The sequence below is a fragment of the Rhipicephalus sanguineus genome, chromosome 7 (assembly GCF_013339695.2).
Source record: "Rhipicephalus sanguineus isolate Rsan-2018 chromosome 7, BIME_Rsan_1.4, whole genome shotgun sequence".
Classification (NCBI taxonomy): Eukaryota; Metazoa; Arthropoda; class Arachnida; order Ixodida; family Ixodidae; genus Rhipicephalus; species Rhipicephalus sanguineus.
Genome location: NC_051182.1, coordinates 106,952,861 through 106,970,198, shown reverse-complemented (window position 1 = coordinate 106,970,198; position 17,338 = coordinate 106,952,861). Strand labels below are relative to the sequence as shown.

Sequence of the window (17,338 nt, the reverse complement as noted above, 5' to 3'; positions counted from 1 at the left end):
CCAGCATTGCCAGAAGCAAAGCCTCTGAGATGAAGAGACGTTTCGCGACTTTTCCGCTAGGGCGTCAGGGCGTTGTGAAAAGGGAGGAATGTGCTGGCATCAAGTGGCTCTACGGTGCGGGAAACAGCTGAAACTTCAAATGAGTCTGCAAACCCTGCCTCTCAAGGAAACCCCACTTCCATCTATACAGTCAAGGTCGCACGCGCAAACACTTTTACGAATATTCCTGTGCCTGTGTGAATATTCAAGCACTTCGAATGTTGCAGTATTCGCTTCAACACGAATTCAATTTTTCCGAAATCTCGGAAGTATTCAAAACAAGCGAATAGACTGATCTTACTGCATGTAAACCTCCTTGAAAAGGTGGTTTCACTGCTGCGCGCAGCTGCAATCTTGTGAAACGGCCTACCTGCAAAGCCACACTTTATGGTTAAGTTGGCATACTACTTACACCCTGATAAACCTTTTTCTTTTAATTTTTAAAAGCATGTTATATGGGCTAAGTGTGGCAAGTTTTATAATGCAATGCGTTTTACCGCTTACAAGTTGCACTCTACTGTAATTACTCAAATCCCGCTACTACAGTCGAACCCGGGTATATCGAACTCGCCAAAAAACGTTTATTAGTTCGATATATGGCATAATTCGATATAGGCCCGCTACAGGATTTGATGACACAAAGGCACATGCCAATAAGAAAAGCACTTTATTAATATGGTGGCTTACTTGCGTGCCCTACTTTGGAACAAAATAGTCTTGGATTTTCTGTTTCAACGACTTCGCTGCCTGGGTCAGCACGCACGCCTCCACGTTGTCCAAGTCGGAGCAGCTGAGGCCGCAACCTTCCATATTCACGCAATAGCGCCGGACCAACGCAAGTGCACTAATTCCTTCGGAGAATGTAGGCAACGGGCCATCGCCAATTTCCTTATTGCTGTCGCTTTGGCTCATGGTCGGCACAACGTATGCAACATAGTCCTCATCTTGTAGCTGCCATATGATGGCGACATCATCGTCTGCACTGACGAACTCGAATGTCGATCAGTTGATAGCACCAGGGAACTCTGCCAGCTGGCTGCAAACTTTGGCGGAAACATCTGCGGTGTCAGCTACGGAGGCATGCGGAAGCCGGCATGCCTAAAGCAGTTGGAACCTCCTTGGAATCTTGTACGCGGCGGCGGCGTCGAACTTCTCACCGCGCTCGACTCGATTTATGACATCGAGTTTCGCAGCAAACGGCAAATTCTGCCTCCTTGCACAAGCCATGACGACAGCGCGCCAAGAAAGATCACAGAGCGCCAACAGGCAACACCACCAGCATGGACCACGCTGAATGAGGACCCGAGGAAAAGAGGCACCAGCAGGCACGCAAGCATAAAGAAAGAAAAAATGGCGCTCACTTGTACCGCCTTTGCGCCTCGGAGAAAGCACGACGGCCTCTGATTGGCTGTAAGCGCAGCGAGCAGGCCAGGATCATTTTTTGGAGGGGGGTGTTCGCCCGTGCACAGCCGGGTCTAAACCACTTTTTCTAGGGTGGCGCCGGCAGTTTTCCCCGCCACCGCGAGGGAAAGCCAACTTGCTGGGGCACTTTTGAGGCACATGGAGTTTGATATATCGGTTGTCGTTGCTATTTTCGTTCGATGTAACAGTAACTTTTGCTATGTATTCTCAATGTAAATTTACCGTGCTTAGAAATTGTTCGATATACGGGATAATTTGATATAAACGGGTTCGATATAGTCGGGCTCGACTGTATTCAACTTCGCATCAAACCAAGAAAGTGAGATAGTCAAACAAACCTAGGCTTTACATGAAGTGCAATGCTGCAACTTTGCTGATTATGGTGTTTGACATCTGCAAACTGTCTTAATGCAGAATGTGCAAAATTGCCACAAAGAGACGGTGCGTTTGTCTGTTGATGTCTGCACTTTTGTTAGGCTTAGTGAAAATAAGGCACCCTAAAGAAAAGTGCGATGCAGTTCGCAATTCTTGTACTCTGGTGACTTCTGTTTGTCACCATGTTCGGTGTGCGTGGGCCGCGGTATTTCCTTCGTGTGTGTTGGCCTTAATCACGTGACATAACACTCTGTAATTGGGCTTGTCAGGTGGAACACAATTAGAGATCAGAAGGTTAAATTAAACAACTAGGAATACAGTGCAGTGATGCTGAATCGCCAAACGTAGTGTGATCACACACAGTCATGTGGCTAACACAAACACATTAGGAAGTCTTGTACCAGTTAAGAAACTGTGTTGCATGACAGATTGAAGGAAACAATGCAGTTTATGAAAGGCAGCTGTATTTACACTATGGTACAGGCACAGTATGGCAGAAAGATGTCTTCTCCAACATTTCGCAGAGGTCTCTTTTTGCTAGTAAAAAGAATCGTTTGTGAAGTTTCTTTAGATGCATCGCATGGTGTCTGGGCTGCTGTACCTCCCTGGTTTCATGGACTATGAATCAACAACCAACAGAAAAAAAGAAACAGCACAAGATGATCATTCAATGAAAAAAATAAAAGCTATCAAAGGTACAAGACGGCACTCAATGTATGTTGCCAAAGCTATTTGAATATCTCTGAACAATTACCCATTAAACTGATGTGTGAACTATATAGTTTAATGAACCTCTCGCATACTACATTAAAACCTGCATAAAGGCCAATTTGACTCTTCGGCAGAGTCAAACAATTCGATAAGAGACAATTTGATGCATGACTTACCCTTTTTAACTAAAAGTGCGCACTGAAATAACTCAGAGTCAAGAAAGGCCATCTCCATAATGTCCCATCGTGACTTACAACTACACATTCCGCGCTACCGGCATGGTACCAATGTGGTAATACATTCCAAGGAAGGAAGGACAAGTATACAGTTGCTGTTATACCGATGTCACGCAGGCACTGTTGATTGCGATCAGGGCCAATCTGGATCAGGTGCTGCTGTGATTAGACGCTGTAATCACAACGAAGCCCAATCGTGATCTGGCTCCCAGATAACCATGTGGCTGACGTTTGGGACAAATGATATCCAGATTAGTTTGAACTATGTGGTAGTGACCATTGTTGATTTCAAACAAGAAATCCGATCGGAATCAGCCCTGATTGCGATCAAAAGTGCCTATGTGACACTGGCATTGCTCTTGGATGTTTAATACTGCGAAACAATGGATGAGCTTCAAATCACCATGAATCACGATGCCACCTTCAACACGACTTCCTTGAAAGCCACCGCCGTGGAAGAATCGGCAAACTTGTCCATAAAGTTGGTACCGTGCTCCATGCATTCTGCGAGCCTTGGCTCCAAGGGGATGCGGCCTGCAATGCATCGATAGTCAATAAAGAATCATTAGCATACTACGTTGTAATACGTTAGATGACCCATTTTTCATGCTCATGTGACATAAGCATTACGACATTGAAGTCAGACTCTCGACTTGCACCACCATCTCTTTGTTGGCTTCTCTTTCTATCATGACTTCTTCTGCAGTGCCTCAGCTTTACTTCAATTCTTCCACTAACACACTTGAATTTCGTTGAAATGAAGTAAAAAATACATTATATCCAACATTCATTACATTCAAATTCTGGCAATGAGTATCATAAACTTAGATTGGTACAATATCCGAGTTTGTTATTACCAAGATATGACTGTACAGCTAATCCCTTACTCGGCTCACCATGCATAAATGATCGCGGGCCGCAAGCATCACATCTTCGTACTTAAACTGCATGTTAGGGACCACAAGCACAACTGACACACAAATGATGACAGTTACAGAGCCCCACTTCAAACCAAAAACCCGACATAATCTCCATTTCTAGCACTGCTATGACTTCATATACTCTCATTCGGTTTCAGCCTGTGGTTCCAGCTACGTGTTCCCGGCACAAACCGTGCTCACCTAAAAAGGGAACGTTGACCATCTTGGCGAGTTCCTCTCCGCCTCCGCTGGAGAAGATGTTGCTGCATTCCTGAAGAGTCAACAAGAGGCAGTGTTTTTAAAATTTTTTTTTTATCACCAAACAAAAGATAATCATCGTTACTCTTTAAAGCCGCTGCAGTACGGAGGCCTCTCTTTTGGTGACCTATATTTATCACTCCATTCAGTCAGATGATCCCACTTTATACCTGTAGACTTACCATAATTTCATCACACCATCTAGTCCTCTGGACATTAGAACCGCAGTCATGCCTGCATTCAGAGCTCGATGCCTCAACAATTCGATGGACTCAGCCTGTTGCGCCTACGACATGTGTGAGCCAGGTGTAGTACACCATTTGCTGGGGACATGTCCCATGCTAGTGACACTAAGAAAGACCTGCCTAGCAGGCCCACAATGCTCCATCATTGAACTAACTGCAGAAGCACTTACCTGCACATTTTCTTCTGTCTTTACCGACCAACCTGTTGATAATCTACCTGATCATACACCCGCTGATCACACTATCCCTATTATCACCTTTAATCTTGCTGGCGTCGCAAATGTAATGATTCTACAAAGTTTTTATCATCGGCAGGTGTCTATGTCGTAAACTCAAAAATTCTAAAAAAACTAAAATTCTAAAAAAAACACGTCTTTCATCACGCTTGTGACAGCCTGCCAACGTGGAGCGTTGTCCACGAAAGAAAAGCGTCTTACCGCACAGTTGGGACACACGAAGCCACTCATGTTCTCCACGATGCCAAGCACGGGCAGCCCGGTCTTCCTGCAGAAGGTGACTTCACGCAGGACATCTGCCACCGACAGCGCCTGCGTGCCAAAAAGTGTCTTTTCAAGAAAAAAACTGCTGTTACTACCTAACAGAAAATTCAAGCTCCGCCCACAGAACCGCGGTAAGCCTGCCCTTCACCTGTGAAAGACAGTCGTGCTACACTCAAACCTCATTACAACAAAGTCGCATATGCCACGAAAATAACTTCGTTATATCCGAAAATTCGTTATAAGCGTTCATTGGTAACACTGTAGTTATGACAAGGCTATTCTTCATTTACTTCGTTATAACCGATAATTCGTTATGTCCGTGTTCGTTATAACGAGGTTTGAGTGTAGATGGTTTCCGCTTGAACCGTAAGTACTCTCGCCTAATGTAAATACTGCACATATTAGGAGTTGAAGGTTAAAACATTAAACTTGGCTGAGCAGCGATCTCGGAATCCCTGACAAAATTTACCAGGACATTCAAGTCTCTGACCTAAGACTAGCAACACAAACGTGTGTTTGTATGGGGAAAGTAAACTGTCTGAAACACTGGAGAAGTGCTTGATGTCACAAAAATGCCTAAGCGCTATTGGATGGAGCACTCATGCAATTCTCTCTGTGGGAGGAACAGCAATGGCTGTAAGCGGAGCTGGCGTTTTTTCTTAGGTTGAAACCGAGAAAAGTATTAAGAGCAAATGTCACAATGATGCAAAAACTTGACGTTACCACACCAGTTGTTGACACACAAGCCTTTCTGTCATCATCCCATCTGAGATGTTCTTTACAAGAATGCTTAATTAATCACTAAGTGAAATGATCACATGCAGTCATGACAATCAAAACTGTCGCGATACAGAACCAATGTTGAGATGTGAGTCAATAAGCTTCTACAATGATCCTATCATACTAAAGTGGTAAAGTAGAGCATTATTTAAAGCATGAAAGGGAAATATTATCCAAAAGCATCAAAGCATTAAGCACATCTTGGAAGAGGGACTGTCTGCTTCCAAAAAAACAATGAGGGAGAGAAGTTATCGACAAAAATACGACACGGTGAACACAGCTTATTTGGTATTTGGTTCTTACAGGGAAGACGAAATGCCAGGACCGGAGCAAAAAGCCGCTTTGTAGCAGCTTGACAAGGACTCCAGCCCTGGTTACATTTGGCAAGGAAGATTTCATTGAAAGAAAAATCTTGAAGGACGCTTGAGCTTCGCTTTCAAGAGTAGAACGTGATAGCATAATGAGACCATGTTCGTAGTATTGCCTTCCTAATCGTTAGCCTGGCTTCGCTTCTTGGTGGACACCTAAACCGTGCCACAAGCCAAACTGCGGACACGCCGGCTCCCATATCCATGCATGCGGCGCGATGGAGCCTGGAAAGTGCGCCCATGGGCCATTTGTGCCATCTCGCTAGATTTCTGTCAAGCCGCTGAAGAACCTCCGAGATATGCGTACCACCAACACTAAATGGTGTATATAAAGAGCTCGCCATGAGTGTGCTAGAGGATGTATACGCGGTGACTGAGCGGCTAAATGCATCGCGCCAAGTAGCGAGGAGTCACAGGTTGGAATCCCCGGTTCCACTCGAACCAAACATTTTTTATTATTTCTTGGTTTGCATCTACCTCGAATTTTCGCTCACGGACCACGCTGATTTTTCGCTCAAAACCAAAGACGCCACTTGCAACGCCACCGCCGACACTGGAATTAAACCCCTTGAGGGTTTTCGTCGTACATGTACGGCATAGCGTTCATTTTTAAAACGCACGCCTTTTTCGATCACTTCTCTCGCTTGACCTGTGCTGCCACACTTCGGGAATACGCGGAATTTTTTTCATGCGCCAATGCCTCTCCGTTGTTGCTTTTTTATGCTTCACAAAACGGCGCGCCGGCTATCGCTTACGCAACCGAGTGCACCCGCGGCGCGGTTGGTGTCAAACACGCACCTTCTTCGATCATTTCTCTTGCTTGGAACGTGCTGCCACACTCCAGGAATATGTGGAATTTTTTTAATGCGCCGATGTCTCTCCGTTTTTTTTTTGTTTTTTTGCTTTCCAAAGCGGCACGGCGGCTTTCAGTTGCGCATCAGAACGCGTGCACGCGGTCTGGCTGTTTTCAGTTTCGTCCTTTGGGTGGTTTTCGCTTCTTGCGCCCGCAGAGCTGATGGCTGTTTGGTTTCAAATCTCTCAAAGGGTGACCGCTTGTTACTCTCTCGTTTGTTGCTCCCCAGGGTGCAATTACATCTGTTTCCGTGCGGCGCTAAATTACACAAACGAAGTCACCGTGATTGCGTTTCCTGTTTTGGGGTCTTGGAAAAAATAACTACGTCTTGTTGGCGATAAGACGAAGGATTACTGTAGCTTTTTGACTCGTTTTGCTTTCCGGACGGGCGCACAACTATAGAGCTTTCTTCCGTGCGCTCACTGACGCAGTTCGCTTGCGCTGTGGAAGCGCGCGCCGGTTGCTCTGCTGCCGGTGAGTCGAGCAGTGATTCTTCTGATGCGGACTATTCCCTTATTTTTGTATGTCTGTGAGCTATGTTTAATACAATGCATAATTTTTATTTATCAAAAGCTCTTAAATTTTTTTTAGGATTTTGCTTGATCTTACTACGAATAAACCATGTGTATGTAACAACAAAAATGGTTTTTTTTTTTGTCACTTTAAGGTCGTGAAAGAAAATTTTAGACAATTTTTTCTTAAATAGAATCGTCTGAAGAATTTATTTCAGCAATAAAAAAAATTACACATTTTTGGACTGGATTTCGCGAAAAAAATCAACCTTCATAGGGTTATGAATAATTGTTGGGGTTTAACGCCCCAAAAACACAATATGATTATGAGAGATGCCGTAGTGGAGGGCTCTGGAAATTTCGACCACCTGGGGTTCTTTAACGTGCACCTAGATCTAAGCACACAAGCCTCAAGTATTTTCGCCTCCACCGAAAATGCAGCCGCTGCAGCCGGGATTCGATCCCGCGACCTGCGGGTCAGCACTCGAGCACCATAACCACCAGACCACTGTGGCTGGTGACACCAGAACTCCTGCGAAACGAGCTCTTTAAAGCTATCGTGCTAAAACATGTAGATAGGATGTGACACTAAGTAACTGTTACACATTACAATGCGTATTCATATTCATATTGCACATTACACATTGATATCAATAACACAATTTCAAACAAAACGTAAAGATTACATTCGCATAATAATATCTATTGCATGTATATATAACAAAATGTATTAAACATGTATGAAGGAGTACACAAACATCTAGCTAGGCAATAAAAAAAAATCAGTAGTACACATGCAACCCATTGGTATTATTGTCATTATTTGGACACAAGGTACATATATCTTTTGATAGCTTGATACGTCCCAACAGCATCACATATAATGCTGCAAGAACACGGACACAAACGCGTATGCTGTGTAACAGTGTTCACCTGTGGTGTCGTGACAAGGATGGCACCATCGGGGTTTAGTCCACGTAACACCTCGACTGTTGACATGTGCTCATCTGACGTTCCTGGAGGCGTGTCGACCACCAGGTAGTCCAGCTCACCCCAGCAGACGTCGGCCAGGAACTGCCGGATCATGGCTGCGTACGTGGACGCGTTCAACTGACTGGTGCCACGAAACGCGACAACAGAGTGATAATAAACAGCGCGAAGAAATTGTGAGCATGAAAAGCGGACATAAAGAACAAGCAACGACTTCCAACTGATTATTTTATTGACATGAACGCATTATATATATATGCGTGTGTCTGCTTTTCGACCCCATGCTTCTTTTTGCACTGTTTATTATCAGTAGGAATATCCAATTAGCGCAGTAAGCAACATTGTAGCACAATGATCAGGTTAGCGCAGCTTTAGTGTCACCTTTAACACCACTGTTCCGGAAATTATCATCACCTTTCTTCTCTCTTACAATGTACACCCGGCAGCAAAAGTTTACGGGATGTCAAATTTTCGAGGAAGCTACATTCCCGCTTCTTCTGGGAACATAGCCTTCATTCAAGTGTTCCAGCCTGTAGTAGCCCTTGCGAGCTATACAGTCACACAATGGATTAGAAACATTGCGCGCTAACAGAGTGAAAATTCACATTTGCAGGGGAGCCCATGCCCTGTAAGCTTTTGCTGCCTGGCGTAAATGTGCTAAGATATCAGCACGTTTAACTAACGTGAATCAGCAGTCTTACATGTAGGGCTTGTGATGGTTTCCATTACTGAAATGCATCGCTGTTAGCTACACGCTGCAAAGATAACAATGACTTGGTAGCGCTTTGAATTGAGGATGATATTTAAGCGATGAAAACGATATGTGCGCTCGTGAGCAATGGTCCTCAACAAACAACTCGGAGTCATTCTGATGCTTCTGAAAGGCAAAGGTGCAACTGCTTTCTTTTTTAAAATCTCACTCCGCAATAGCAAGTTCACATAGTTCAACTGAACTGCTACCATTTCACACCCATTCAATTCTATAGAAGCCACACGAGAATAAAGGCTCTTTTTCCATTTTTTGAAAAAATTTCTTATAATTCATATCTCAGAGACGAGATGTGCTAGGCACAGCTAGGTTTGGGTGACACTTTGGGGAGGGGGGAGTGCAAACAGGATTTGAGAAATTTTGAAAGATACAGGCTAGCGCTGAAAACAAGCGCAAATTTTAAATGGCTAGCAGTGCAACGCAGTAGACAGCAAGTCTTAATTGTAGCAATGATGGATCTTCAAGCTTGTCAGACCTCATAAGAACCTACAAACGCAAGCTCTTTTCCACTAAACTACAAAGTTTATTATATACTATTTTGAACCACACTATGCACTTTAGAAATTTTGCAGAACCCAAGAAAATTGATGAAGGGTCTTAAATGGTTCCAACAGGATGAAAAAAAAATTTTAACGGTAAATGCTATGTGAAACAAGGATATTTTGTAAGAATTATTCCCGAACTCAAAACTGTAAATATGCATAAATATGTAACACTACAGCTCGACCTCGGATATTAACTGGTATCCAAAAATATGGTTCCTTGGTTATACTGCATAAATGGTTGTTTAAAAAATAAAACTACAATTATAGAACGAATTCTTTATATCAGTGAGGAATGAGTGATAACTGGGGTTAGATTTACATTATAATTCACTTTTATTTTTAAATCTCTGGCCTCTATAATTACTGCAAACATATTCCGGCATATTCGTTACACGTCACTGGATGTGACTGACCGTGCTTCTTGGGCCCCCTCCAGATGATAGGGTTATTCTTGTCAGACAGCAGAAACCCAATGGACATCACTGCTAGTCGTTGACTGGCATCTGTGTATACTGGAACCCACCTGCAGCAGAAAGTTCATATGGCTGATACGGGCACCTCCGCATTGTGTCAAGCCTCTACAAAATTAATTAAAACGTGTATGCAATGTCTCACAGACAGTTACAGCATGGTACACCGTTAAAGGAAACATCTAATTAACATTTTGAGAATGACCACAGCTTACTCTTGAAACAAGGGCCTTACCAATTATTTTTCATCAATCAGGCACTTCAGCCACATCAGGCACTTATTTCTTAAGAGGTTGGTATGGCTCAGGGTGTGCATAGGTCTGAATACTAATTACATAAGTGCTCCCTTTAAGCGTGATCCATACTGTAAATGTTCAAGGCATGCTGCCGAGGCTTTCGTGTTAACATTCCGTGAAAGGTCTACGGTTCATACCCCTGTGGGCACTGGTGTATACTGTGCCCATCCAGATTGAGCATCTTTGGAATGCTGGGTCCACAGAGGTCCACATCCAAAAGGCCAACCTGCAGTCAGTGACGACCCTAATTAATGACAACTCTCAGTGACTTACCTTTATTAACAGAAGAAAAAGAGCACAAAAAACTATTCACTGTAGTGCCTTGTGGCAGCTTCTCTACCAAATGTGATTAGGAGGCTAGCATTACAGTAAGGTCAGAGCAAATCAGTCGAGAACTGGAATTTCTGTGATCGTTTAATGGCATGCTCATCTTTGAACAAGTCTGCTCAGATTACGATCGCCTGCAAAATGTCGCACGGAGCGCCACAGTAGTACCATACCTTCTTGCCCATTGACACCAGCGTCATCGCCAACTCCACAGCGACGGTGCTTTTGCCGACACCGCCTTTGCCGGAGAGTACCAAGATGACATGACGTACGCCGGCCAGTATGCGGTCGCCGTCGCCTGCGTTAGAAGTTACGCATAGTGGCGATCAAAACAGCTCGCGAACTACGGGCAGAATACTCGAAGTGAAGTACACAGAGAAAACAAAACGAATACTACAGGAACATCACAAGGCATCTATGACGATCACGCGCTACGCAAACTAGCTAGACTGACGGAATCACGCCAACTGAACAGATATCGAGAAGTTGTCTGTTGTTGCGATAAAACATTCTTTTTCTATGTAAGGTTACCGGCTTTGTTCATGCCCTGAGCGTAAAGAAAACGCGGGAAGGTTACCATTCTAGCCACTCTAGCAAGGTGAAAGCATGAAACGGACTCGCCAGCGCACGCGAGGAATTGTTTCGTTTCGGTTTCGTGCGCTAGAAATTTCCCCGCGTGCCTGTAGGAGAGGAGACTGTGAGTTGTGAATGTCAGCCTTTCTTTTAGCCCGTTACTTCAGCTTCACAAAGACGCTCGCGACCAATACTTAACGGGCGTGGTTTATATTTGAAACGGCGGATTTGGGACAAGTCACCTGTTTGAGCCACGTGAGCCTCCATGTTTTTACAAAATGCGCCGGTTGGGTAGAGATATATGCCTAATCAGCTGTGAAGGGTACCGCAAATGGACAAATGATACGCGTTGCCTCATTGCATATACTATTTTTTCAAAGCTTTCTGAGCTGAAACTAAGCTTTTGCAACGCAATAAGGTGCTCGGGAACAATAAAACGTTGAGTTATAGGGAAATTTCAGAGGCCACACAAAGAAACAGTCACGCGGAGTAAAAAGCGCGCCATATTTAAATGCGGGTTTGCGTTGGCACAATCGAAACCCACACTCATGCCCGCACTAAAGCCCCTCCATCGCGTCTGCTGCCGCTGGCGGAAACGCATGGAGGGGCTTTAGCCCGCACTACACAACCTTCTACCGCATAAATTTGCAACAGTGCGTAAAACATATGCGTCTTGCACATTTGCGCAGAGTTGTTCGACTTGCGAGCAAGCTAGGTAAAGCAGCCACACACGTGCCCTGCCGCAGTGGCGGCGGCGTGCGCGCAAGAAATCTTTTGTACTGTTAATCCAAGCCGTTTGTTATCTTTACGAGGTTCATTCATCACCAATCATTCAGCAGCCGCTCAGCATAAACCACAATAGACGGCTGGACAGCTCTCTTCCACTCCCTCTTACACACACCCACATACAGACACGCGTGCACATTAGTGGAGTTGAGGAGTTCCGTAAACGTTGAGTTATGAAGCATAGTTCTTTCGCCTGGAGCTCCAGCTGCGATTGGGTGAAACAGCTCGGCGAGAACAGCGCCGCGGCAGAACATGCACGCTTTCTCAGACTGCGTTGGGTTACGCTCAGATTAGCTGCATGCGCGCCAAGGATTCTCAAGGTACAGTACGTGCACGTATGTGTTTGATAAGACGCTGCGAAGGCTAAATAGAGCGTGTGGCTAGGGTAGTAGGTTCATACTTGCAGGTTTGACAAGCGCACAGCTTAGAAGCGGGAGAGTGGTACACAACTTGTCAATCCTAGCTGCAACTCTACGCGCAGGGTTGCAGTTAGGGAGGGGTGGTACCCTTCTGATTCCCATGGGAACATTGATGTCACTTCCCATTTGCACAAACTGCATTATTTATTTCTACAGCAAAACATGGATTTCAATTAACACATTATTTACTACAGTTGCAATACCGTGTCCTTGCAAAAAAAAATGTTAAAAATTTTTTTTTTCACCACTCCTGACCTGCAAATGTGAACGATTTTAATGCCAGGAGTTGCACAGATACATGTGCGAGCTCCTGCACACACACACACACACACACACACACACACACACACACACACACACACACACAAAGGATCTTTAAATTGTGCTAGAAAACACTTCAGCAACTGTTAATACAGTGCTCTGGCCATATGGAGGCTGCCACAATCTGATGTTTTGTAAACATGCAGTACAATGAGAATTCAGTATTGCTAACATAAGCCATTTTTCCAATTTGTCAACATTATTATTGCAATGTTTTGCTGTCAAAGGAATTGAGGTTGTGGCAGAGGAAGCGACCACAGAGTGTACATGCAGCAGGCTGTGGACGCTATCCTCTTATTTAGAAAAGCAGTGACACCAGGTCACTCTCACATAGCTATATTTTATGCCTTTATAGCTTTCAAAATCGCAGGCTATAAGCCATATAAGCTACCAATTTTAAGCCTAAGGCCAGCGAGAAGACAGGTATGGATAGTGTGCTACCATGGTGCTACCTCAAGGAAATTTAACGTCGCGTGTATGCCAACATGTTTGAAAGCAGCACTTTTGAGTTATATGCAAAAGAAAGGCTGAGTTAGCTTTCACATACTTTTCTCTAAATTTTACTTTAAAAACCTGCCTTTATAGCCACAGCATACACATTGTTACAGATACATGAATATATTCTTTTCATGCAGGTAGTCCTGCAGAGAATGGACGTATAGTCTGTGCCTGTCCTTGCATTCTTCTCTTACATGTTTGTATTGCGCAGCACCTTGCTTTTTATTGGAGGTACGGCCTGTGAACTCATAGAGTTCTGTGTCAGGAGGGCATCTAGTCCAAAGATCCTGTCGCTGTCGTCGGAGATGCTCAAGACAGGTTTGATGAAGTCTACGAAGATTCTACAGTAAGTGCATTACATTTGTGTTTTCAAGTTCTGAACACATGCCAAAGAGGAGGCATCAAGCTTAACTTAAGTGTTTTAAAACGTTATCTAAAATGTTCGAGGTGTGGAAGCTGTTAGTCATTACAAAATAGTTCATTAGGGGCAATAACAAAGGCTATGTCTCTTCAGGTTTCTGCTTACAATGTAAACACCATAGGGAAATGTTTAGTGGATGGAAGGCATAGAAACATACATGCATGCAACTAGCAGAAAGACTGGCAAGAGTATATCTTCAGCAAAAATTGTTGATTCCCTAGTGGGTTATGTGCTTGTCCTATGTACTCTCTCTTGTTGATGTGATCTACCGTATTTTCCGGTGTATAAGTCGCACCTTTGTATAAGACGCACCCCCTACTTTTTACGACTTTCGAAAGAAAAAATGATATATAAGACGCACCTTTGTATAAGACGCATCTATTTTTAACTCAGTCTACATGATAAAACACGACCCACGCAGAGTACATTGATTGCGAAATGCGTAGTCACGCACGGCACTGAATATCTGTAAGCAGCAGTTTTATTAAGGCGCAGAAAACCACTATTTATTCTACTGGATTTGAAGCCACATCCTCCGGCGCACTGTCAAAAGTTCTTCCGCCTCGGTTGGCAGCATCGCTGGGTTGCCGTCGTCAGCCTCTGAGTAACTTTTACGCAGCATTGTAAGCACCTTGACGCACATCGTTGGCACTGCCTGTACTATGGTGGCTACCATACCTTTAGGGCATTACCAGACTTGGCGAGAACACATAAACAACGAACGCGCCGCACGGTTATCACACGATCGTCGGATACCACCTACACACGCATACAAAACGTAAATGGCGACCGGAAGCCGGAAGCTGCGACTACTGCTAGACTGCAGCGATGTCTCACACGAAAACTGATGATGATGATAATAAAGTGGTACTTTCGCTTTTGTAACTGATATTGTGGGCGCTACAACGTTACAATGGACCGTTGTGGTGCTCTTTTTTATTTATTGCCTCAGTTCTGTGGGTTTAATTCTTCGATTAAGAACAAACAATTCAAACAGTACAATGGGGCACGCGACAGTGGTGGCTTTTATTGCGGCCGTAATCTCCGTGGTCGCCGCGCTGCTTGAACAGCAAGTAGCTGACATCTAAGATCGCAGCCGCTTCATTGTTACAACAAAATTAGATATATTTTTACGAATGCTCTCGAGCTCTGTTTATCGTACTCATAAATTAAATATAAACAAATTGGTCTCGCAGAATCACGTGACTTTTTGCGTATATAAGACGCACCGTTGTATAAGACGCACCAGCGAAAATCTAGGAAAAAAGGTGCGTCTTATACACCGGAAAATACGGTACTTAACTGAGCACGCTAATACTTCCAAGAAAGATTTTTGTGCATACATTGGGAACGCAAGACTTAAGTAGTCAATTCCAAAACTCCCTATAACAAAAAAGCATGGAATTCTGGGCTGCTAGAAAGCCATCTTACAACGGACATGAAAAATGACAAATTGACTGCATGAATTGGTTCGATAAGCCCAGGATGTACTGCTAGCAAGAAATGTGGTGTACATGTCTTCATGTTCACGTCACCAACAACTGTTATCGTGATGAATCAGAATTCAGGGATGGCACACACGAGTTGGGCTTTGAAACTGCGTGTGCTGGTGTACTTCAGAACATACTTATTGTTTTCTGGTGCAAAATATTTCAACAGATATTGTTGTGCATGGCGATGAGCCTAAATTAGTTAAACAAGAAATTCTGTTTTCCAGAATGCACCAAACACTTTCCTACTGTCTTCCCTCCACACTAAATAAATATAAACTATGCGATGAAAACATACATTATGTTCCTAAAAACGCATTGCTTCAACTAATATTATGAATGTCAACCTTGCTTTTGTGTTTCTTGAAAATGTGTGTTTCTTGCTGGTGTTTATCACCTTGCTTTGTGTATTTCTATGTTATTACAGCAACAAGTGCGAATACTTGTCATGTTGCTTCTGTTATTGTACGGAGAGGTGGGACCAGTCAAGCTGCCTATACGCAGCTTTTATCCCACCATCCTTGCTGTTTATACATGTTTTGTAACTATGTGGCAATAAACTTCAACTTCAGATAAGGACTTGTACTAAAAAAAAAATACTTTGCATCCATTCACAGTGTATGTGTAACAAGTTCCTGTATGAGCCTTAATTTGTGTATATGTGTGTGTGTACTGATCCCCACTACATTCTATCTTGTACGCCGTAGTCTTTTATAATAGCAATAAAATATCGAGCCCCGTGAAATGCTGGTTTGAAAGATGTTGTTATGGCCTGCAGGCTAATGGGTTTGAAGTGAGAATAGGAAACCGTCTAATGAGCAACGATCAGTTCCAAGTTGAATGCATACACATTGCCATGCCAGTGATCGACGCCATTAAGTTCACAAGTTCTGGTACATTTTAGTTCTTACGTAGTAATGAGCAACTGAATACGGCGTTGATAGCCGAAGTTGATTTTGCCGAACAGCGTCAGCAGGTTTTGTCTCGTACGAACGTTGCTGAGCAAGAAATAACTGAGTCTTACATTCATTGTTACTTATCTGTGTTATAACGGCCATTGCTCTATGTTGTTAGCAAACCACAAGCATTTCGATCAAGCACAGCAGATTTTGTGTAGGTGGGTGTTCTGTTGGCGCAGTGTTGAGATAGCACGTAGGCGTTCTGTGATAACACACACCGGCACACACACACGTAGCTCCCAAGCCCGATCTCACGACGATGGCACGAAGTTTAACCCTTCCGAATCAATCTCTTCGTATTGCAGACGGTCTCTTCTTGCATAAACAGTAGTAAGGTTAAGATAATCAGCGTATTCGGTATGCTAAATCCATCGACGTAGCAAACGCACGGCAGAAAGTGTTCACAGGCCCCACATCTATCCAGGAACCTACCACTAGCGTGGTAGGCTGCGCCATCACCGGTCAGCAAAGTGAAACTTAACGTCCAACCCCAACTTCTTAAATAGAAGTGAATCACACAACATTTTAAGCTTTCTTGACTTAGTTAATCAAAAATGCAGTTTGATTCATTAAAGGACACGTATGAAATAAGTCCACACAAAGAAACAATGTCAAACTAAGACGGATACACGTACATTTATTGTAGAGTTTGTAAAATAGGCGCATTAGTCACCAGATGCACCAGGCGCGTCCGAAAAGATCGGACGGTCAGGCAAGACCATGGAAAGGCATACTTACCTGGTGCCGGGATTACCGTGATCAGCGAGGCGGTGTCTCCAGGGAGAGGCGCGGGCATTGCACTGCGCTCGTGCTGACCCCTGCCACTACCCCAAACTGGGGCAGATGGGGCATGCAATTTTTGGTAGTGGGGGACTGCGTTCGCGCTATCCCCCTACAATACAATCCAAAATCAGACTTATTGGTGAAGCGCAGTTCCGTAAGGGTTGCAGACATCTCAAATTTTGACTACTGCCAGTGAAGTGTGCAGTTAGCGCCATGTTGGAACTCGTATTCAGCGTTATGTCCGAGGATGAGCCGCCATTAAAATAAATTTCGGGACGTGACTGAACGTCGTACGGGTTTTAATACACGGTTTTAATACAGAACGCTCCGCCTCTCTCTGCCATAGGAGACTGTCCTTTCATTAAACCAGTAAAGCTTTTCATGCTCGAGTGCCAGCTGCTTCTGCGAGGCATGTAAATAAATTGTACATCAGCTAGTGCATGAATGGTGAGCTTTTGTTAATTTCATTACT

The 17,338-nt window shown here is 43.9% G+C and overlaps 1 protein-coding gene and 1 non-coding gene across 3 annotated transcripts; one reads left to right on the top strand and one right to left on the bottom strand.

Annotated features, from left to right (window-relative positions):
• Positions 1 to 2,278: 2,278 nt before the first annotated feature.
• On the bottom strand, positions 2,279 to 11,508 carry LOC119399713 (cytosolic Fe-S cluster assembly factor NUBP2 homolog). 2 transcript variants are annotated; one of them, XM_037666546.2, is made up of 9 exons: positions 11,432 to 11,508; positions 10,790 to 10,914; positions 10,427 to 10,515; positions 9,937 to 10,046; positions 8,153 to 8,307; positions 4,644 to 4,754; positions 3,905 to 3,974; positions 3,187 to 3,317; positions 2,279 to 2,454 (listed from the first exon to the last, which is right to left on the bottom strand). In XM_037666546.2, exons 1-8 carry the CDS (start codon positions 11,454 to 11,456, stop codon positions 3,193 to 3,195), a joined length of 810 nt encoding a protein of 269 aa, XP_037522474.1. In that variant the 5' UTR covers positions 11,457 to 11,508; the 3' UTR covers positions 2,279 to 2,454; positions 3,187 to 3,192. The 2 variants fall into 2 exon arrangements, with proteins under 2 accessions (XP_037522474.1, XP_049273789.1); XM_049417832.1 differs by lacking the exon at positions 11,432 to 11,508 and adding an exon at positions 11,194 to 11,217.
• A 5,305-nt stretch (positions 11,509 to 16,813) lies between these two features.
• On the top strand, positions 16,814 to 16,977 carry LOC119401051 (U1 spliceosomal RNA). The gene has a single exon (XR_005185387.1). It is a non-coding gene; the product is annotated as a U1 spliceosomal RNA (small nuclear RNA).
• The last annotated feature ends 361 nt before the right edge of the window (positions 16,978 to 17,338 follow it).

Bases quoted from the DNA above. Each gene is read 5' to 3' on its own strand.
- LOC119399713 (XM_037666546.2), bottom strand. From the start codon at position 11,456: ATGGAGGCTCACGTGGCTCAAACAG. The intron at 10,047-10,426 runs GTATGAACCGTA...TTTCTGCTGCAG, and splicing joins ATACACCAGTGCCCACAGGG to GTGGGTTCCAGTATACACAG. The intron at 3,318-3,904 runs GTGAGCACGGTT...GATGCATTGCAG, and splicing joins GGTCAACGTTCCCTTTTTAG to GCCGCATCCCCTTGGAGCCA.